We start from the raw sequence: 23,289 nt of genomic DNA on the forward strand, positions 1-23,289 counted from the left end.
AAGGATCTGATGTCCTTCATGAATATGATAAGGCAAAACTCTCTTCCAAAATCATTATGGATTTCCTATTATTTTGCTCTTGCAACATGTGCAAAAGCCGTTATCAGCAGGAGTGGAAGTGCTACGCCCCTTCCGACAACAAAATGTTCTTATGGAAACCTGCCATGAATGTGGTAAATGTGCCTGGGAAGTACCTTCGCTTCACTCAGCACAGGACATGTTTAAAAATAGATATGGTGGAGATGATGAAATGCTCTATGAAAATGAGATGTCAGAAACTGCCTGATAAGATGCAGAGTTTTCAAAAGGTCTCGTGTTCCTTAGCAGAAGTTCTTAGGCCAGAAGACTTAGCAGTAAGGCAGGTGCTTTGTCTACAAATAGGTTATTTCAAAGCAAGCCTTGGCTAGCAGGAACTGCAGGGAATTTGGTGAGCAACTCTGGGGCAAAAAAGAAATTGCTTGTGCAGTTCAGGGAGACCGTCATTACTATGCTCACCATGTCGGGGATAATTTGTTTCAGCTTTACTCGTGCTGGTACTCCTGATACTCACTGCATTTATTTATTTTTTTTCTTCTAAGATGTGAAGACATGGAAAAAATGAATTACTTCTTGTAAAACAGCCACTTCCTCTGCTTCTTCATGGCCTCTACTAGAGTTTCTTGCTAGAAAACCACCTCTTTGAACCAAAAGGAAACTAATGCTTGAATTTCGTATCTTCAAGCCACAGACATATCTTACAAATATAATACCGAATAGGGTGTCTAGAAGAAACAAAAAATAAATTCTTGTTGGTAATTGTACAGCTTTAGCCCTCCCTGGGAGGTATGAGCCAGTTACTGGAAGCTGTATGACCAACCCCAACAAATCAGTACTAAGTAATCACAGTAAACAGCACCTCATCTAAAAAGGCTAGATTATGAGCTTCCCATGTGGGAGATGTTCTCACCACCTCCAGATCAAGCCTAAGGAGGTACTGATGCATTCACATAGCACAATTGCTTGTGCGAAGCAGATCCGTACTCATGCTGTGGTGCCATGCGTCCCAATGCGTTACGCCAGCCACAAAAGCGGAGGATGGAGAGAGATGGAGCCACATGAAATGGGGCAGGCAAAGTGTGTGCCAAGGAGAGGAGGGTGGGATGATGAGCCTGAGTTTGTCTCTCTCTGCTGGCTGAAGCCTGTTGCCTTGGCATGTGAAAATGTTTCTGCTAGTAATAATAATAATAAATAGATACTCACTTTCTAAGCCCTCTCATATTCCCAACCTTAAGCAAGTTATCAGTTTTCTGCAGGACAGAAGCTGTCCTCAATCCAGCACTGTATTGTGTAGCACCAATGAGCCTTGAAAAGACATCCTGCAAAAATACTGACCTCTGGAACGCAATCCTTTTTCTGCTCTAGTCAAGTTGAGAGTTTATAAAAGATATTTGAGAGCCCTGAGCTTGACAAATTCTGTGAATTTATTTTTTTTTGCTTATTCACAATAACAGTGGTCTGTGATGGGGGTGAGGAGAAAGTTAGACCTCACAGCTATGCCGGCTTGATGTTAAAGAAAAGCATTTTTGTTCTTCACTTAGAGAAACTGGCCCACAGAATTGCTCAGGAGCTGCTCATTGGTGTGAAAAGGAGACTCCGGCAGGACTGCTAGAGCCAGCGAGACCTTGGGTGATCTGTTCCCACACTGCTGGTTGCACACATTCACCAAGACCCTGGGGTGCTCTCGCTCAGCTGCGTACCACTGCCGGATGTGTTACTTGACTGGAGAGGCGAAAAGACACAGCCATTTCTTCACTTTTTTTTTTTTCTTCCCCCTTTCCTATTTTTCTAGGATGTGGAAATCACTCTCAACATTGTCCAACCTCTCCTCCCCGCCCCCCCCCCCCAACCCAACCAACACCATAACACTGGATAAGATCTTGGAAGTGATATATTTCAGGCTATTTTACTTGCCTTCCGTGTTTTGTATATTTTTTTTTTTTTAAGGCTTCATGGTTCAGATTTTGACAGTTTTCTAAAACAACTCATGAGGGTTAGGAACATAATTTTTAAACAAAAGCCAAGGTTCTTGTCGAATAATACCACTTCAAGAGTTATTGTGAAAGGAGTGTATTATGGTATATATGGTATATAAATTGTGTATGTGGTGCTGTAATCTGCTGCTGGGGAGTCTTATCTGCGACTGGAGCTCAGCCTGTCCTCTGTGAGCCACACTCACAGCCCAAAGGGCTGGGGCAGCTGCAACCTGGTGTGCTTGATGGCTCCACCGAGCCCGCTGGAGGTCGGAAAATCCCAAACCAGCTATTGTAACATGGCAGTGAAGTGGGTACAAATCAAGTTCAGTCTCTCCTATCAGCCGTGCTCCATCTCTACCGACTCGGTGGAAGTGGGTCCCACACCAGGTTTTTGCTGAACAGAATGCCAACCCCCCCTGTCCTTTCAAATTTCCAGTCCTTTATCTAATTATGTTTGGGCTCTTTTGTGTTTGTAATTTTGACACTAAGACCGGGCCGTGAGATGGGTTTCCCAGACCAGTCGCTCACACATGCAGCATGTGGTTTTGCTCGTAGGTCAGCACCTCGTGTAGAGCTAAACCATTCAGGAACCATGGTACTGACCCAAAAATCAGGGTATGGGGCTTTACTGAAAAATCCACTTTGCCTCTGGCTTTTGAACTATGAGAGTGCATTTGGGATCAGGTTTTGGTGTTTTTCAATGTAACTATGGGAGTTGAAACTCATCTTTTAAACAAAAGCTGAATTCTCATTAAAATACTTTGAGAACTGCACTTTGAAGGAAAACACTATTACCATGCTTGTGAGAAAATAAAGGGCCCTGGTAATACTTCGCGTATTCACTTAGCATGCAAAGTCCTTAGGGCATCTTTTATTTATCATCTGCAGCACACAATCCATGCAGACTGTAGAAATAATGGATCTTGCAGCCTGTTGAAAGTATTCAGCAGTTCTTTTGGAATGGCCTTACTGATTGTATTTAGAGACCATATTTCTGATAAAACTAAGCAATTTCCTGTGTGGTTAGCAAAGAAAAATATCACTCATACCTTTTTATTGCTTGTGCATTTCTTTAAAGATCTGTTGTACATCTGAAATTCTGAATGGGTCTGTACTATGGACTAGAAATTTGTCTAAGCAGCTCTTCCCCCTACAAAGTGAAAAGTTAACAACAAAGAAATTCTACACCTTTTTTTTTGGCCGCAGTCAGGTAAATCACTTTGTGAGTAGTTGTTCAGTGAAGGATTACAGCAGGGAACATTCTTGGAAAACTGTGTATGGTTCATGAGCATAAATCCTGCCAGACTCCTGCTTTCATCAAGTGCTGTTTACTGTCCTCAGGAGATGGTACTCCAAAGCTCAAGGTGGGTCATGCAGCACCCGGCGGCACGTTGCAGGTAATGCTGCAGGGAGATGCGATGTTCAAAGGCAGCCTCTGCCAGGTAGTGCTGGCAGGGGGAAAGCCCGCGTTACCCGGGTGTCCTGCTCCCTTCAGCATCACTACAGAGGTGCGTCCCGTGTTTATTGAGTCAGAGTAGGAATTAGTAAAACAGTAGTCAAACACAGTGGTCAGTATCATCGAGGATTATATCCCCAACTGTATATTGGGTGTTTCAGTGCTACAGTTGTAACAGATGGTCTGAGTACGTGTCTGGATATCTCAGCTATGAAAGGCAAGTCCAGCATCCTTTCTCAGTGCGAGTGTGGGGAATGTAAGCTGTTAATTGTCACTTTTTTAATGAAGCTGTAGAAAATTAGGTTTTGGTTTTTTTGGTTTTTTTTTTTTTTAATGAAATGTTTGAGACCAACCTGGTTTCAGTTACAGCTTTCTTTTGATATATTGGTATATTGTATCCTCAAGAGCAGCTACAGACTGTTTTCACTGATAGCTGTGAATAGAAGAATAATCAAAAGTCTACCCATCCTCTCAGGACTTCCACATCTAAGTAGACATTGTTCAGGCCAACAGGATGACAGTCTGTGCCATTGCTTAAAATAGCTCTCTTACAAACAAATGCTGAAGCTTTGCATCCTGCCTGGGAGTTAATAAATAAGTATAACTTATTTGAGTACGAAATATCGTAAAGATTTGGGATTACTGTTTAACAACAACAAAAAAAGCTTAGTCAGAACGAATTGTGCTTTACAAATTGTTTCAATCCAAATTAAGTATGAGGTGGATTACCTCAATAACAGTGATGATGTAACTCATCGTGGATATTTATTTAGCAGAAAACTGCTAAACTAAGCAGCCTCCAGTCCAGCTAATTGTCAGTTACTAATTGGCTCTCAGGAGTTAAGCACTCCTAATTGAGGACACTAGAGACTGTTTTGATTGTCACTGCCTGTTTGTGAACTCAGGGCATGACACACCTACAAAACCAGCCAAGAAGTAACGTGTAGCTCATAATTTTGGTGCTAACTGGAAATCTTGTGGCAGCACAGGCAGTCCCACTGGCTCTATTTATTTACAGTAAATAAACTTGCCGCTCTGCCCTGGCTGACCTCGGGCTCTGCCCTGACCCATGTGCCAGCAGTGCTTGCGGTGCGACGGCTGCCGTGCACCGAGGCCGTGCTGCAGCACTTAACGGGATGGACGAGCAAAAGGTGCTGCGCACCCTTTGCCCTGCTCCTCTCCAGCTTATTAACAGCAAATGTAGCATTTAATACAAGAGATTATACGTGCCCCCCCCCCCCCCCTTAAAATACAAAAGGTAAATGAAGTTCTGAATCAACAAAGCAGTCAGGCCTAAAAAAATTACTAGGCTATAGGGACTCTGCTGAATTAAAAGCAGCAAACACTCCAAGTGCATTTTTTTAACCTCTAGTCAAGCATGAATTTAGGCTATGTGGCTGTGTTTTAGATATTTCACGTAATGGCCTTGAACTTCTTTGCTTTTAACTAGCATTCAGAAAACTCTTAATGAAGAATGGATAAAAGGATCTATAGAGCTTGGCATTAAAATAATAGCCATTTAACTTCATATGCGAGTAAAAAATGTAACTAACTGCTGTACCAGTGGAAAATGAATTATGGCTCCTAATATGCTTGCAAAAGAAAAACTGAAAAATGGCTATAAAAGTAACAGTGATAATTTAATGTCTACAGGGATTGGTATTTAACAAAATTAAATGATCTTAAAATATGACTTCAGTTCAAATATTTATGTTAAAATTCCTAGCAAGTAAGAACATGACCAGTCACTATAAACTGCAATTCCAGCATTCCAAGTGGATTTTCCTGGGTTAAGAATTTATAATCTGATTATTAACTTTAAAGATTTTAAAAATCAGGCTACTTAAAGTACTGACAGAAGTGTTTTCTTTAACTTGTCGTAGATTTATAAAGAAGGTATTTGCCTTTTGAGCACTAAAATACAGGTGTATTCCATGAGGACTTGAAGAACCACATTTTTCTAACAACGAAGGCGTGACACAGAACAGAAAACCGAGTAAAGGAAAGTAAATATTTCCAGCAAACCGAGTAAAGGAAAGTAAATATTTCCAGCATAACTTTGCTAATAATAACCGAGGGTTTGCTAATAATGACAGAGGGTGTGATAGTCTGTTTCAGTACTAGGGCTAGATTTTGCTATTGCATAAGGTACTATGGAGGTTGTCAATTATTTTAATGTTTGCATATTAAAATTTACTCTCTCTGTATTAAAACGAGCCGCAGCATCCTCAAGAAGGTACTTGCAATTTATCGTATTGCCTTTTTACCGACTAGAATATTTACTAAGCCAGGCTCGGCTTCCCGCAAACCCGTTTCACTGGAGAAAACCAAACAAACAACCTGTCATGAACGCAAAACCCCCCGGACCCCCGGACGGTCGCTTTTCCCCACCCGGGTTGCCGCCGAGCGGGGGCCAAGAAAGGCCGGCAGGCCCCGCCCCGCCCCCGGGCAGGCCCCGCCCCGTCCCGGGCAGGCCCCGCCCCGCCCCGGGCAGCCGCCCGCCGGGCGGGCACACCCGCCCCCTGCAGGCCGTGCCGGGCATCGCCCCGGCCTCCGCGGCGGCACAGCCCCGCCGGGCCCCGCCACCGGACCGAGCTCTCGGACGGCTGGAAAAAGGCGGAATCCCGCAGGGCCGCCAGGTGGGAAGCATCAGGGATTGAACGCGTCCTTTCTTTGGCTAGGTCGGGGAGCTGCAGCGAGGCTGGAGTATCACCCTCAGCCTGAACTTGAGGGAATATTCTTGTGGCTGTCACGTTTTCGGTTTGCCGTTTTCCCCAGTGTTACTGTGATCAACCCCGTATCCTTCCCTTGAGAGAGAGAGAGGAACCTCCGTTTTCTTGTCTTTCATGTTTTCAGAAAATGTAAGACTGATTAAATCGCAAAGAAAGAGCACTGACGAGCAGAAGTTGCAAGCAGATACTACTTGAACGGGAAGCCTGCATGGTGCTGATTTTGGGGCGTGTTAAGCAGCTGTGTTGCAATTAGATGAAAAATTCACAATCTAGAGAAGAGCAATCAAAGCAAATTCGTGAGAATTGCTAACCTCGGTCTTCCCGGGACCTTTACTATATCTGGGGCCATTTGAAAAGTTCTTTAAAAGAAGTAAGCTGCACATCTGGCTCTGGCTTAAGATGTATAAACTGTTAATGACGACTGTGAGTTTGGAATCGCTTTCCCCTAGCAGTGCAAAGCAGCCTTAGAGGAAAGCGGTACTTGCAAAACCTGCGAGGTACATTTATGGGACTGCAGTACTTTGCTGTTTAGCTGAAGCCTGCTGGTTACCGTACAAGGCTGACCACGCTCAGACTGTTAGTAGCCCAACCTCTGCCAACATACCCAGTAGCTTAAAACCAGAAAATGGGATGGTTTAAAGCGTCTACCTTTCTGAAAGGCGATGGTCTTTTATCTCCTCTTTGTAACATTAGTAATAATTTGTCAATTGCTTCTCTTCTACAGAAGAAGGCCAGCCAAGAGAAGCTTCATCAAGAAAGCTTCATCGAGAAAGCTTTTAAGCTTCTGTTTTAATAATGTGATTGTCGCAAAATAATCTGCCACTTGAAGAGCATTCAAAGGATGTTACATTGGCAGGTGCTCACTGTACTTGTAGGAAGGGCACATCTGTACTGTACTTTTGCAGAGACCTCACTGCAAAAGACGGGATATTATCAAAATAGTACTTAGACTAAAATGCAAATGCTCTCTTAACCAAAAACAGCACTGGAAACTCTGATCCGATTCTCTGGCTTGCAGGCATTGTTAAAGAGCTCTCCTGAGTACACACGTGGGCATACAGTGGGTATGACAGATTCATTTACCAATCTGTGTGTTCAAAATTGCAGGGCCCAGTTGAGAACCTGGAAGGAGGCATGGTTGTCCCCATCAGTCAGTGCTGGTCCCCACCTGTGTAATGCCTCCCTGCGCTTGAGACCAAACATTTAGAGGATGTGTGCAGAGGACAGGCCTGCACTAAGGTAGATAAATGGTGAGGAGATACTGGGGATCAGGCCTCTTAGGAGCATGTGAAATAATAAAGAAGTCGGGTGTCTGCTAGTGCATGGTTTTATTCCATTTTATTTGCGTAACGCTGCTGCAATGTGTTAATATCAAAGGAGAAGTTAAAGCCTGTATGACAGTATTTTTGTCATTGCTCTAAATTGAAAACTCCTTTTATTCTGCTAATCCTTTCACCGGCTGCAGGCTCTGTCTGCTCTTTTCAGGCACACAGTCCATTGCTTTATTTCCTGCTCCTCTGTTCTGACTCTTGTACTTGGTCTGATTTCTCTACTTCCTTAACTTCTGACTTGTTCTCCTCTTCTCTTGCCAGTGTTGGGATATGTGGTCTGCATTTCATTACCATGGAAAGCAAACCTCAGCCTCCTCTGCCCTTCTCTATATGCTGCAATGAATACCACAGATAAGGCAGAAATACTGGGAAAAGCCTTCTCCTAGGGACTAGGAAGCATTTTCCTTGGGATTTTCTCAAAGGAGTAACACTGAGTGAGCTCCAGCATGCTGCCATGCTGAAAGCAGCATATATAGTAGTAAGGCCGTGTCTCCAGGTGAGGATTACTACCAGCCACTTTTGCTGAGCTTCATATTGCACCTTCCTTTCCTGCTTTCTTCCCTCGCACCAGCGACCTTGAGTAGGGTTTATGGCAGGGCAGTGCTGCCAGGTGAAGATGAGAGGGTCCCAACAGAGAGCTGTGGAGCAGTGCTTTTTGGTGGGTCCCACTGCATCACCACTGACAGCGTGGCAGCGGGCTGCAGGGAACAGGGGCTCAAACCACCCCCTTGGCTGTGGGACTTCAGCACATAAAGCTGAGCTACTGTGACCCTTGAAGCCAAGCTCTCCTGTGGTGTCAGAGAAGGCTTCAACCCTTCCACTAATTTCCACAGAGAAACTGAATACCCAACCTACCTTAGTGGTGTAAGAGGGACGTAGATGAAACCCCTCTAATGTTCCTAAAATCCCTGGGCTGCCCTGGTAAGAAAGTGCAGCACTGCACATTGCTCTCTATAAATAGTGCAGCTTTGTGCTGTATTAGCCCTTGTTATCTGTCCGACATCTGTTTTCTGTGCTCTCTGGACCTCAATATCCTGACTTGGAATTTCACCTGCAAATGGCAGAAATGTGTCATTGAATCCCCCAATGTAAAAATGAGCTGTTCCTAATGCCCTGCCCTGCATGCACCCTGGAGGAGGTGGGGGTCTTCTCTAGGACACTGTGTGACAGAATACTACCAGATAAATCCTGACTTTAGGGAAAGCAACTGATAGTGGAGCAAGGTCCCCCCCCTGCAGCAGCTTAAGAAGCAGATGTCAGCCCATGCAGCTGATTTAATGTTTGTCCCTTGGCTGAGAAATCCTGCAAGTGACAGCTGTGCCTCTGGGACAGCTCTCATGGTGCCCACTGCACCTGCAATGACTTTCAGTATTTATCAAGAAGAAAAGCAATTACAAAATGCTGCTCTAAAGCTCCCCAACCTAGCTTTAATAATGACCAAAGAGTTCAGCTGTGTCAGGGAATGCTGTGGGTCAGATGAGGACAGTACAACAGATACAGCTTTTTGCCAGCCCAGACTCTTTAGCCCTACTCATTCCAATGGCAGGGACCCTCGAACCATCTTTGAAGCATAATTGTTTCACAGAAAATGCTGTGGGTGGTTTTTTTTTTTTTTTTCCCTTTTTTTCTCCCCCAGCTCTATTCTTCTTGCTGATTGTGACTGAGCATGGTAAACAGATTACTCAAATAGTCTGGAAAATTTATCAGCAGCTGCTGCCCAGTGGGAAAGCCTCTTCCTGTCCATTCCTGAAAGCTGTCAGTCCTCGTGGAAGTATCATCCTTTGCCTAATTAGAAAGATGCAATAAAATGGCAGTATGCAATTTCAAAACTCACACAGTACACTAATACAAATGCACAGGAGGATCTTTTTTGTTAGACGAGCGTAGGCTCTAGTGGAAGAAACCAGCCTGGAAACTGGCAGTCTCCCTGACCCCCAGCCTGCTCCCCAGCCACTGTGGCACCTCCCTGCTTACCTTGCACGGCATCACTCCGCAGCTTTTTGCTGGGAAAAATGTTCCTCCTTGAGAATTAAAAACTTTGTTTGCATGCACTGGGGCCTTTTCAATGCCCAGCTGTGGCTACCAAAATGCACACGTCAGCTGTGTTTGCCGCAGGGCTCTGCAGCAGCAAAGGCACATGAAGGGGACTCACAGGGTGGCATTACAGGAATGAGTAAGTCTGGAGAAGACACAGCTTGAACTGATTTACTGAACTGTAAATAAGGAAAAACTTAATTCCCACTCTTGCCCCTGGTTCTCCCTCAAATTATCAGGTTTTACACCTCCTGCTCTGACCCCACAAAGATGATCCCTACAAAAGCGCGCTCAAAATCCTGCCAACTAGCCAATTTTTTGACCGTGCTTATGTAGCTTCTTCAAGCCTGTGACAACATTATAACCTGGGATCCGTTAAGAAGAGCATCTCTAAACTAGACATCACTTGATCCTTAATCTCTGAAGGGATTAAATTATGGGAATTTAAGCATGTTAAACTTTAAGGTAAAGCTTAGTCTTCAACATTGTCCTGAACAGTAAAGGCACTGAATCCTGACGGCGCCTTCCTGAATTGAAATTCCAGGCAATACATACTTAAACCAAAGCAACATGAAAATAGCAGTAACCTGCCTTCCAAATACACCAACTGTTGTGTTATAGATCAGGTTACATTATCAGGAAGAAAGATTGATTAAGAATCTCCTACAATCTCTACTGCCACTGCCTGGTATCTTACACAAACCTTGTTTTGGGTGCAGATGTAAACAAGACATGAGCCTTTAGCAAAGTTTGCTGCTCTTGCAGGTTTCACAGCTCCTTTATTGGAAATCACTCAGGCTCTCAAGTTTACATTCTTCTGGTTGTAAATCTGAGTTAGCAAATTCTGGTGTAGTTAGTTTTACCTCTAACAGCATAGTATCATTACACCTCTACGTGGCTCTGTCTCTGTTCCGGCAAAGAATACAAAGATATGCTTATGTTTCACTACAGTTGAAGAACTGAGGTGGAATTTAAAAGCAAAAAAGCCTATTTATGCTTCCTGGAGTGTGCACAACGACACTTGATTTGAAGCTCACACCTCATTTTAAGTGCACTTTAATAACTATCTCAACCTGAGTTTAAACAAGATTTACAAATGCTTATCAGCTTATTATACACTTCTACAGGCATCACTTACAATGCTGTGTTGCTGTCCTCATGGATTTAGAAATCGGTGCTGACTTGTATCTTGACTTTGTTCACTTTAAAATCTTTTATTTATTTTTAAAGAATAGATTTAGATAATTTTACCAACAAGAACTAGAAACTTCTTCATTTCCAAAAGAAATGGTAGCTTTTCTTGAAACTCTTAAATAGCTATGATCTGGGAGTTTAAGGAAAATGTCAGACCTGTTGTAATATGATCTTAAAAGTTAGCAATATTACTATATAACTTTCTTTTGTGCATATGAATCCTATATTAGCAAATACCACAACTGTCTTGAAATATCCTTAGAATTATTAGGCTTCATGTTGCTCACTGATGTCTTTATATATCAGGTTTCTCTAAGCAGTTGACCAGCTATATAAAAATTTCATCCAAAAAAGTCACTCCTTCCCCTCAGATGGAAAAACTTGTTTACAGAATGTCTCGAGTATGAAGAAACATGGAGTTAAAGTAGCTAATCCTGCAAAATACAGATTAACGCAGACCTGAACATCCCTGCCATCGCAATGTATAGGGCCCTAGTTACGATACACTTTCTATTCTACTTCTGCCACAGATCAGAGATGCTTGATTTGGTTTTTTTCTTTCTCAGTTACCTAAAACAATAGACTTCTGCTTAAAGTAGGTTCTTTACAAATTTATAAATGTCACTTTACAGAAATTTTGTCATTTGTTGATGGGTTTTTCAGTTCTGGTGCTTTTGAGCAGCTAAATCTCAGCCAAGAAGTCCTTGGACTATCTCAGAAGGCCACAAAGGGAAAGGTAGAGATTTCAATACATGGTGTTTTCAGAGACCTGTCTTCAGGGAGGTCCTGCGAGTTGGTGGCTGGAAGTGAATTTGCTCCTCTTGGCCTTTGTGTGCCGCTTTCCCTGTTTCTGAAATTGAGAGGACAATCCCTACCCGCTGAAAAGGGCGGCTGGGATGCCTGAGAAGCTTCTGTGCCCTGATTGCATTTCGTCAACTGCATGTGTTTTCATTATTAGATTTGTGCTAAAAGGAGTGTGTGAGACTGGCCCCCTATAACTTTAATGAGAACATCTTATGATTGTCCCCATCACTCTGTGCTGTGCTACGCAACCTGAACAGTATGGTCCATTCACACCGAAGTTTCCTGCGGTACAACTGCCAGCCCCACTCTGTTATGTGGGTAATAATAGACTAATGTGCTTCATACCTAGCTGCTTTAAGTTAATTTAGGGCCTGATCCTATGAGGCAGAGAAGTCCTCTGCTCTTGTTGACTTCAGTAGGATTTGAGGGACTTGGGACCTGTTAAGAAAAGGGTCTTTAATCTTCTGTCGGGAGCCCAAGTGCACAAAGGGGAGCTATTTCTTCTGTACGCACTTGTAATATGTACAGGATTTGCGTACCTTTTGTAATAGTCTGCTTAAATCTTAACGCGTTGCTAGGGAACTGGCTGTGTCCACAACCAACAAACATGTAGACATTGCGTCCTACTGGTCTCTGGCAGGGTTTACCCTAAGAAATGGCTTTATTGCAACAAGATCTACTAGCAGTAGTACAAAAAAGTAGTTTGTCAGCTTTTTTTTTAATTACAAATATTTTAATTCTATCATACAAATAGAAATCCCTTCCAAGCTGAAGGCTAGGCATGTGAAGACACCACCCAGAATCAAATACTTCTTTCCCTTATTCTTTAAAATATTGATTCAGCTATTTTTTAATTTACTTGAGTCTAAGCACAGTGTTTGGGAGCTTAACAAGCTTGGATACTTTCTGGTCTCTTGTACTAACTAATGCTATTACTATTTTCAAGACACTTATAAAAAGAGCTGATTATCTGTTTCCAAACTGTATGGCTTTTCAAGTTTTCAGACTGCATTTAAGAGTACCAGAAACTATGAGAGTACCAGAATCAATGAAACTTTTGTGTTTATGGAGTCCTAGAATGCTGTTTCTGAAATGGTTTTGTCTCCCTTTCATGGACATCAGAACTGTCTGCATTGCTTTAAATTAGTGATAAAACAAGGACTGAAACACCAACTACCAAAGAAATAAGTCTCCTATCAAAACTGGACAAAATCTGGGCAGAGGAAAAAAAAAAAGTCATGGGGAAATGGAAATGAGATATAGTTTGAGATGACCTACCTAAAAACAAGCAAGCAAACCCTGTTCTATTAAGCTCTCAGGAGAGCTGCTAAAAAATTTTGAAATAATCCAGAGAAGGAACTCAACCCCTCATTTTCATTCTTCTCGGCCCATTCCTTGCAACTCCCTGAGAAAAACAGATCCCTTGGGTGTTTTGTACAAAAGGATGAATTTTCATGATATAAAAGCACACAGCTTGAAGCTGTGAGTCCTCATATTCCTTGGCACTCATTATCTTCAGGTTTATGGAGAAGCACATATTGATCCTTTCCAAGGCACAGGTTGGCAGGGAGGCAAGGAACACTCTTCAGGATTCATCAACCTTCCTCGTGGGGCCTGAGCAGGAGCGATCTCACAGAACAATATGGGACTATTAAAAACACATCGTATATGACACATGCTAATAGTTTTTTCTCCTTCTCTCATGGTGGTTGCACAATGTAACAGCAAAAAGATGGAAGACACTTAGGAACTACAAGAGACTAACCAACTAATGATGCTTTTTCTTGTCAGACCTGTGGCTTACTATGTCATGCTCGTGTATTCAAGTGCAATGACCTTTCTGCAAAACTGCTTCAGTTATAGAGATGTTTCAGTATTCAGAGCTCAACTTCTGTCCTCCTCCGTCTGAATGCATGTCTGTACTTAGAAAGCAACTTTTTCTAGCCTGACTGCTCATCCCTGTGTGATTATCTGGCCCAGAGTTCATGTAGCATAATTAACAGGTCTGTGAGTTGTTCAGTGTCACAGGTGAACTAGAGGTTTTGTGATGGGCAACCTTGTGACATTCATTGTCATAGATCGTATAATTTGTGGATTTTAGTTCTCTGACCCAGTGTATTCAATAGAATGAGATTCTTCCTTAACTTGATTTTTTCCTGGCTTTTGTGACTCTAAATAAGGTCCTTACATTGTTCAAACATAATTCTTGTGGTATATTATATTAAGATGTTTGGCCTGATCTAGATTATGCGGCTTCATGTAACTGATGAAAGAGCTATTGTTTTTCACAGCAGAAAAACTGCCACTCATCCAGATCACTGACCTATTTCTTGGAGTCAGAAGTAATGTTTCTGAAGACTTGCTGATTTTTAATGCTATATTTTACACAATTGATCTTGAAGCCCAATGTTTGAAGTGTGATTACAACAGTATTTAGGGATCAGATAAAAAACGTCAACTTAATTTTCAGAAACAGAAAGATTTTATTTTTCCATAAATTTTGGTACTATTCTAAAGAAAGTGTTAAATGAATCGGAGCAATTCAGCTGTGGGGGTTATTCCATTACTCAATGATACAGATATTCCTCAGGCTTAAACGTCACCAGTATATTCCTCTCCACCTTTCCTTCTCTGAGATTCAGTGGAATTTGTCCCTATTGTCTGAAAGAGATGATGAACCACGTCCAGGAGCAAGAATTTAATCGGCTCACCCTAACACTATATTGGGCCATTCATTACCGTGAAATCAGAAAAACAGAATCTACAAGTTCCTGAAGATGTGAACAATTTGTAGACAACCACTCCTCTAATCATGCTTTTCAGTCCTCACTTGGAGAGGCCAGTGCCAGAAGAACCAGGAGAATAAACTAAAACTGCATAAAGAGATTTTGTGGAGGCTGGCATGTGAAGAAATGTATTTACCATTATATATGGCTTTCCTCTGCAGGAGAACAGGACTTGCATATTGTCTATGCTTTCTCACTGTACAGAGAGGGATACAGGCATCTAAAAAGGAATTAGGATGCTGAGATGCTCAGTCCATGCTGGATTGCTGGCTCCCTGCTATTCACTGTGGAACATCTGCTAAAGAACTCTTTGGGAGACTTCTGGGTTTTTCAGGACCAGCAGAAAAAACAACACTGTTAGGATGTTTTATATTTGGGCCACTTCGGTACTGACAAATGCCTTCTCATTTTATCATGCTGCAATCAAGATGACAAAAAAGTGTGGCAGCTAGTAGAACCCGCCCCCCGCAGCCCAATAAAAAACAGGGTCTTGAAAGGAAAAGTTTGGCACACAAAAAGCTCCAAACACAAAAAAGCTAAACCTCTACCAAACCATTTCTGCTTGTTGTGAGCCTGCCAAAGCAGAACAGACTTTCTCAACAGAAAAGGCTACATTATGCTAGAAGGAAATGAGCTGCAAGGCACAGGAAAAGGGAACACGAGTGGAGATTTATGGCACTGCTGAAAGCAGGCACTGTACTGCCAGATCAAGAGTAAGACGCTACCAAAGGATGCTACCTTTGTTTTTTCATCTATCAAGGAAGAAGGAGTTTCTGTTGCAGAGTATCTAAACTACTGACATCCATTGCAGAAAGCCCATCACTTCAGCCTTCTGAGTCACTGTGTCCCAATCAGAATTTTCTACTTTTTTAGAAGGTAAGAAGGAAAAAAAACCAACAACTAGCAAAACCCACCCAAACTAAACCCACTCAAACCAAAACCACCAGTCAATGAATAACTGACAGTTAATAACCTGGCAACAGAATTGTGTTACAAATATTGCAAGTTTTGCTCAAGTATCACTGACTTTATTAAGTACAAATTGATTTTTTTTTTTCCAAAAGATCATCATTATGCCCTACTACTGTTCCTGAAGATCATATGGGAAGGATTTTTTCATGTTCACAGTTTTTACTTTTGTTTTTTTGCTGCTGTTTTGGCTCTTGCTCTTTGTATGGTACATGAGGGACTTCACATGCTGAACTGTCCTCGATACAGACTGCAGCAGAAAAGCACATCTGTGGACAAACAAAACCGTTCTCTATGTCCAGAAAGACTCAATTAAGAAAAATATAAAGTCAAGGTGGTTTTTTTCTGCCAGGAATTTCTAATTAGAGCTCCTTTTTGCCTTCCTCTAAAAGAGGAAAGTAAATTCAGTCTCAGAGGTAAGCTGCTAGCCCAGAGAAGCTGCAGGATCTCCCTGGATTTTTACCAAGCTTAATTTGAACTTTGCCATGGTTTTTATTTGCAAGTGAAACTGCAGCTTGTTTTCAGCTCCCTAAACTCAGGTGAAAGGCTACCCCAAACAATTCTGATGGATAACTGTATGTTGGACAGCCTCGAAGAACTGAGAACACAGTAACACTCCTAAAATGCATCATGACATAAATGTAACTTGAATGATGCATTTTGGATGTGCATCTTTAGGTTTCTTTCTTTCAAAATGTAGGGTCTGACTTTTCTCAGCAGTATGTGCCTCTCTTTCATACTGGGTATCATACCAAATTACAGATGCCTATCAGCTTTAATGTACATATGGAACCTGGACATGTAACTTCCAGTAGTTTTGAATCTGAGCCTAAGCCTCAAAAGTGCCTCAGAAGTGTCTTTGGTTTTTCACTAGTAAGGACGATGTGTCATTTATCTTGAACAAAAATTGACTGCTGCCTTTATTTAACCATAATTTGCATTTATAAGAGGACAAGATATTGAATTATATTTCTCTACAGTCCAGAGCTAGATCCTGAACTATTGTCCTGAAAAAAAGTCATGTATGTGTAAATACTTTGTGTGTTATGTTAGAAAGTGCCATGTGGAACTGAATGCTCAAAATATTAGTTAGCAAGGTGTGTAACAGAGATAAGGAAGACTCTTTCTTTTTAGAAACACTTTTTTTTTTTTGAGAAAGAGAACCACTGAAGTAATCTGTATTACTCTCACAAGTCAGTGAACAAAAGTGTGTCCTGAAACTTCAGCTAGCTATAAAAGTGAAATGCTGTCACACAGATTCAGAGAAGGAGCAGATTTCTGCAACAACACCACTGTTTTCTGTGACCCTGGGTACGATCATAGAAATCAGAAGAAATTACCTAGAGATGTGGGTGTTTTTCTTATGTCTTTCCCATACATGTATCTTTCTGCTGCAGTCCTGTAACTTGGGTACTACTCCAGTGAAGTCCATTGGGCCTGACCAGGAATGATCTCATAATGATTTGATATGTTACTTGATAAAGAGATGGATCTGATGGGTGCCAGTTGATTCAGTGACCAATAACCAGTCTCCTTAAGCAACAGTGGCATATAAAACATGATTGGAGAGGATTCATCAAGCAGCTGGCATTAATACCTATCCACTGCCACTTAAGTTCTTTTATGTCATGAAAAAGATGAGTATGAAGGCTATTCCCAGTTCTATGTGTTCTCCTTCCCCAGTGATAAGCTAGCAGCTTGCCAAATACTGTAGTAGGTTTCTGTCTATAAAGACTGTCTGTGGGATTTAGGGCATGTTAGAACAACAAGCGACATAGCGGCAAGGAGAGAGCAAATAGACATGCAGGAAGGCTGGTAAATAGTTTTCTGTTAATGGCAAGGAGGAAAAATCACATCCACTGTAATTATACCTCTGAACTCGGTGTTATCTCAGACCGCTGCCCTTGGAAGTGATATTTCTGCAAATGAAAACTTCCCTGTAGATGCATATGCAATTGTTAGTAAATCAGTATAATGCCAGGCAGATATAATGTCAACCAAAGAAACTTATCTGGTCATTCCCTTGATGGATTATCATAACGTGGACAGTAATTTGCACTACATACTAGGACAACCCTGACATTAGGAAGCATCTCCAATGTAAGGGAGCTTTTCAGCTTGTACGCAAGCTGCTGAGACCATCTGTACGTTGCCTGACCGACATCAACTATGGAATAAAGTGAGTGTGTGCTGTTTTCTGGGCGATGTGGACAGACAAATTCCAGAAAGCTACTTTCAAAAGTAGTAATAACTGATCATATTGCTCACTGGCCAGCTGAACGCAGTTTTGATATTAACATTGGACTTGAATTGGGAACCAGTTTATAAGGAATCTTATACCAAGCTTCTGTGCGAGTAGAATAAGCACTGCAAACATTTTTTAAGCAACTCCAAGTCAGCTGATGCAGATAACTTGACTGCCTGTGCTCAGCAAAACGAGGAGATGTATTTCGTTTAACTGACATATTTTATTGTGGCTCAATTTGTAGGTTTTGTATAGCCTGACATAAAATCATTCACGTGTATACAAAAGGCTTCACCATAATGTGAATATGACCCTATGGCTACTTTCATGTGGTTTTAGAAACCGCATAAACAAATGTTTTAAGGGATGTTTAACTGTTTGTGTTATATAAAGCCACTTGATCTGTATTAAACAGTAAAACATCTCTTGTTAATGTCTTATACATGCAATTTGTGTATACAGGTAAATGTACATTTCTAATGTAAGAATGGTGACTTTTGTTATTCAGACCAAAAGAACCAGGCTGGTATCAGACATTAATCAGGCTGCTGTTTCTAATTCTTGTACTTTTCTAAAGAACAGTGGAATGTGGTAGAAACTACACAGAGCCAAGTCATGGAGCTTCTTAGTTTTTCATCTACACAGGCAAAACTCTCATTGAAGGCACCACATAAGAGTTTCTCTGTATAGATCATATGCCTGTGCTCACAGAAAAGATACATGTGCAATAATCTTAATTACACATATAGCTCTATAACTGAGATATAAAGCCAGCTATGTAGAAAGTGCATAAAATAACTGTTGTATTAAATACGGCATAGATTTCTGTCTGCTAAATAAATACTAATTCAGGTTTCAAGCAATTATATAGTATCTGTAAGTCATTATCTAATAGATAATAAAGCACGTATGTTACTACTTTTTAAGCTGTACCACTTCATCTGAGTATTGGCAAGCTTAATTTGCAGTGTAATTGAGTACATTAGAAGATTATTAATAGCTGGAGCCTGTGAGAGAGATTTGTTTTCACTGTACATAATGATGTTTGAGACACAGCAGTTTGGGTACTCCTACAGCAAGTCTCGGGCACTTTCCAAAATTCTATGGCAGAGATGATGAATTTCCAGAAAGATTTGTTACTACTACTAAACACTGTGTTCAGTTTCACAGTCACTAAGTATCAGTCTCTTTCTGGCATTAAACCAAAATGTTTTTGCATTTAGTACCTGCATTTCATTAGGATACTCCAAAGAGGTGTCTTCTGCCTCAACATGAGCCAACCTTTGGAAACAGCTTCCTTCTCTAATTAGGCTTGTTCGTATGCAAATTAAAAATATATAAATAATGAAGTAATGAAGTAATGAATAGTCTTATGTGTTGTGAGAAAGCTAGGCTGCTGGGAGAAATCAGGAGACAGCCCTATGGGGTGGATATAGGACAGGCTATTATGTTCTTCAGGAGACAGCCCTATGGGGTGGATATAGGACAGGCTATTATGTTCTTAATTTGATGTACTTTGTTCTGCCTTTTTTTCTGAAGATTTTCTGTTAGATGAACTGGTGTTTCTTACAGCAAAGCCTTTCAAAACTCTTATAGAGAGAGGATAAAAATTTCAAAGGATGAGTTTTGAGAGTGTATTAAGATGGCATAGCAATTTATTATGTTGACAAATATCTCAGTTGTAAAAGTAGTAAGAAAATGGCCCTATAATTCAAAACATGGAAAAGGAACACCTCTTTTGCAGTGAATTAGCACAGGCTATGGGATCTGCAGGGCAGCTGGCAAGATGAGGCCTGCCTCTGCCCTCCTGTAACAGAGTCACTGCTCCCCGAACCAGTACCTGCCCCAAGTTCACAGGGCAGGCTGAATACCTCCTTAGCTCTAACAGCTAGAAGCCTGTAATGTTTACGCTGGATGAAGTGATGTACCTGCATCTAGAGGTAGTTTTTATCTCCTCAGGTGCAACTGAAATTTCATGGGGTCCTAATGGACTATGAAATACTGAGAGACCCGGACATTATTGGAAAACTCCCAAATATACCAGATAATGGTGCTCTCACCTCTAAGCCTTCTCTTTCACCTCATTTCACTGTGCTAGGGACCGCTCAAAACCATTTGATTTTTTCCCCCCCTCCAATTGCAAATCATATAATGCTTTATTTTAAACAAGTAGAATTAGTGTACAGAAGGCCACCATGAGCTTATTAATCACATATTTATAGGCTCATATTTACAGTATTTTCCAAAATACCCTTGTGCTTCCTCTTCCTGTTACTAATTACTAGAAGATTATAATTCTCTATATCCATCCTGCAGCTGGTTAGAATTGCAGAGCAGACAGCTAAAACGGAACTTTTGGTGTAATGCTGGCAGATCACAGCATCAAACTTCTATTTGATAATGCAAAAATATGCTCTTACATTTTCTGTATTTGCAGCACTTTTATACACTATTTGAATAAAGATAACCTACAGGAACACTTAAAGAAAAATAGAGAGCATAATCTTGTTTTAGCTCCATGCAGAGCAAGAAGAGGTTTTTTTCAAAGGTGATTTCTTTTTTCTTGGTGTTCTCAAGCAATATGCCTTTGCCATGGGACACATGGGAGTTTGTTGCCTAAACCCTTGAACGGACCCTCCCCACTCAGAAACAGGAAATCCATTATGATGGCTGACATAAGAGTCCTGGTCTGTCATCAGTTCAAAAGGCTATGACACCGACTGCACCCATTTTTGCCCACATTCAATCATTTGGAAAGAATTCTTCCTCCTATGTTAAATTTTATCATACAGAAAATTTGTGAGCTAACTTGTTGCCTAATACCAATTCAGATCAAGTAGTTTAGTTTTTTACTGAAAGAGTCTTAAATAAGATTTCTCTTGTTTAACTCCAGTAATGGCTTGCAAGTCCATTTGGTGTAATTTACAGTGTCCTCTGATTATAGGCTGTCACGTTTTATGTAGTGACATCTACAAAGCTATGCTATACTCTTACTATATATCACTTTGTTACTGAAGACTTTGTGATACTTGATATAATTTCACACACCTGGACACAAACAAGTCAAACCCCCAAACAGGCTCCTAGGGTTGTTTTTCAAACTTCTTTTATCAAAATATGGGGGAATTTGCAGCAGAATTTTTAGGCTTTATTTAGCAACGCAGACAACCTTCTCTAATACTTAAAATGCTTGACATTACTAGACTTTATCATAAATGTCAATGTTTTTCCCTACTCAAATGTCTTTGATTAGATGAGAGGCTGTTTCACAAGGTTTATTTTGTACAAGAGATATATATATATGTATTCTGCTCTGTTGCAAATGAGTCAGGTTGATAAAAGGTTGACTGGAAAGGCATCTGGGAGAGCAGGATAGCAGTCATCAGATACAATTATCTAATACCAGGACTAACAAATGACATAGATGCCATAAATTTTCCCCTATGGCCAGCAGCAACTCAGGTGATACCTAACCCTCAAAGTGCCTTACTTACAGCACTGTGCCTCGTTGAATACCCACAACTACCCCACTCTTATGCAAGGTCATCTGTGCTCCACTGAGATCCAGAAACTAGATTTTTCTCCCTTAAATATCCCAAGGCATTCAATGTAAAGATATGTCTGCATACCTCGAACACATCCTCCCACAAACTGCAGTTAGAGCTGCCCATTAGGTTTTAGTATTTCGCTATGGGAATGGAATGAAATATTTCCCTTTATGTAACAGCCTCGCTCACAATGCAAGAGGTCCTGTTCAAAGGCATTAAAATGTCTCTTTTTTTTTCTTTCTTTTTTTTTTTTTTTTTTTTTTTTTTTGCAAAACCCTATCCACCTACATGGGGCGTAAAGGGATACAGGGCTAACAGCATAAAATCGCGGTAGGATAGTATGATAACGTATAGGAAGCATGCAGTAAGGTCCTCTTCCTCAAGCTTGGGGACATCATTCACGCAGACACAACGGGGTGTCCCAGCCAATTCTGCTACTGCGCAGCGCATTCCTGCGAAGGCGGCAGCTCCGGTCGCGCCCACCGCCACCTCCCCGTGCTGCCACGGACCTTGCCCCAACTGTCACTGCAAGTCTTTCCAACAGCTCAGGGTAACGGCTGGATCTTCCCACAGGATTTTGAGGCTTACTGGGTTTAGTACAGGCTGCTTGCGTTCAGCTGGGACACTGCTCCTTCCCCAAACGCCGCAGTGATAGAGCACGCTGAGGGAAGGTGCTGAGGGCGGCCTGCCCCGATCTCTCAGTTTTGACTCTGTCGTGGGAGAAGCAGGCTCAGCCCCGCCGGCTGGCAGCTCTGACGCGCAGACCAGGTTTGTCAGGAAAGGCCCGGTCCGGCGGCGGCTCTGCCAGCCATCCGCAGGCGTGGGAAGCGGGGACGGCGGGGCTGCCAACTCCCGCACGGCCACCGTGGGTTCCCGGATAGTCGGTGGCCTTCTGACAGCCCAAGCTGCCGCCTTCCTTTTTGAAGAACCCCAACCTCAGGTAAAAAAAGAATCAACTTTTGTTTTAGCCTTCGAAGTAAAAGTGCCGCATGAGCCTTAACCGCCCCACAGGCCACCAGGGGAACGCTGTAGAGAATCTCACGATTTGGTGTTCAGCCGAACAACTGGGGTAGAGGGGGCTTTCGCTCCTATTTTGTTGACACCCCAAGAAGGACCGCACACTACAGGAGGCAGCGAACCGCCGTCCCGGCCGCCGCTCTCTCTCCCTCCACCCAGCCCACCGCTGGCCGAGACATCGCCCAGTGACCCTCCCGGTACCGGTACCGGGTGGGGACCCGGCGCCCCGCTACACCTGCCCGCGGCTGCCGTGCCGTGCCGTGCCGTGCTTCACCGTCACTCGCCGCGCCGGCCCGCCCCGAGCGCCCGCCCCAGCGCGGGGCTCAGCCGAGCGGGACGGACGGCCAGCACTGCCCGCGGGGACACCGGCGGCGCGAGCCCTTACCGATGATGATGGCACAGGCGCTGACCAGCCCGATCTCCTTCTTCAGCGCCACCCGCTCGGGGCCGCCGGGCGCGCCGCGCTGCTCCCCGCCGGCCATCGCTGCCCGCGCCGCTCTGCCCCGCTGCCGCCGCCGCGCGCATGCGCCGCCCCCCGGCCGGGGGGTGGGTGGAGGCGGGGGGCGCGTGGTGGCGGCGGGAAGGTGCTGGGGGCTGTCGGCGCCTCTCTGAGGCGAGGTACCTGCGGGCAGCGGGCGGAGGGTGGCCGGCCGGCCCGCCCCCGCCCCGCAAGGTCCCTCGCAGCGTGACAGTGCCCGAGAGGGCTGCGTGTCGGACGAGGTGCGTGTGGCGGGCGTGACGGCCGCCTCTGAGAAACTTGCTAACGTGTCCCCTGAGGCGCGGGGTGGGGGGGGCGGGGAGAAGCAACCTCAGTAACGCCAAGGTTAGGGCAGTTTGGTAAGTGCCAAATGTCGAATGACCAGTTCGGTCGTTTGGTTTGTCAGGCAGCAGGGTCTGCCCCAAAGCCCAGGTAGCCCGCGTGCCCGCAGCTCTTTTTGGATGACTTTTGCGACCAACCAAGCAGCCCAGCTCCGCGTAGGGCTCACTTTCACTGCGCTGTCTCCACACGAATCTTCTCGGTGGTGGTCTGCTTACTGTTACGCTTTATTAGTTGTGGTAGTGCAATAATCCAGAGGGAAAAAAAAACATTCTACTGCTCGTAATCAGTACTGACAGTGTGTGTCCAAGCAAGCGTAGCTAAAATCAACAAGGCAATGCCCA

At 43.0% G+C, this 23,289-nt stretch overlaps 1 protein-coding gene across 1 annotated transcript in view; it reads right to left on the minus strand.

Moving 5' to 3' along the window:
• SLC7A10 (solute carrier family 7 member 10) overlaps nt 1–22,653 on the minus strand; it is a 45,322-nt gene extending 22,669 nt beyond the window's left edge. The window contains 2 exon segments of the mRNA XM_049806580.1: nt 22,514–22,610; nt 22,612–22,653. Of these exon segments, the coding sequence (XP_049662537.1) occupies nt 22,514–22,610; nt 22,612–22,653 (139 nt within the window).
• Between the last annotated feature and the right edge of the window lie 636 nt (nt 22,654–23,289).

Source organism: Accipiter gentilis, chromosome 7, assembly GCF_929443795.1.
Source record: "Accipiter gentilis chromosome 7, bAccGen1.1, whole genome shotgun sequence".
In the NCBI taxonomy this organism is placed as follows: Eukaryota; Metazoa; Chordata; class Aves; order Accipitriformes; family Accipitridae; genus Astur; species Astur gentilis.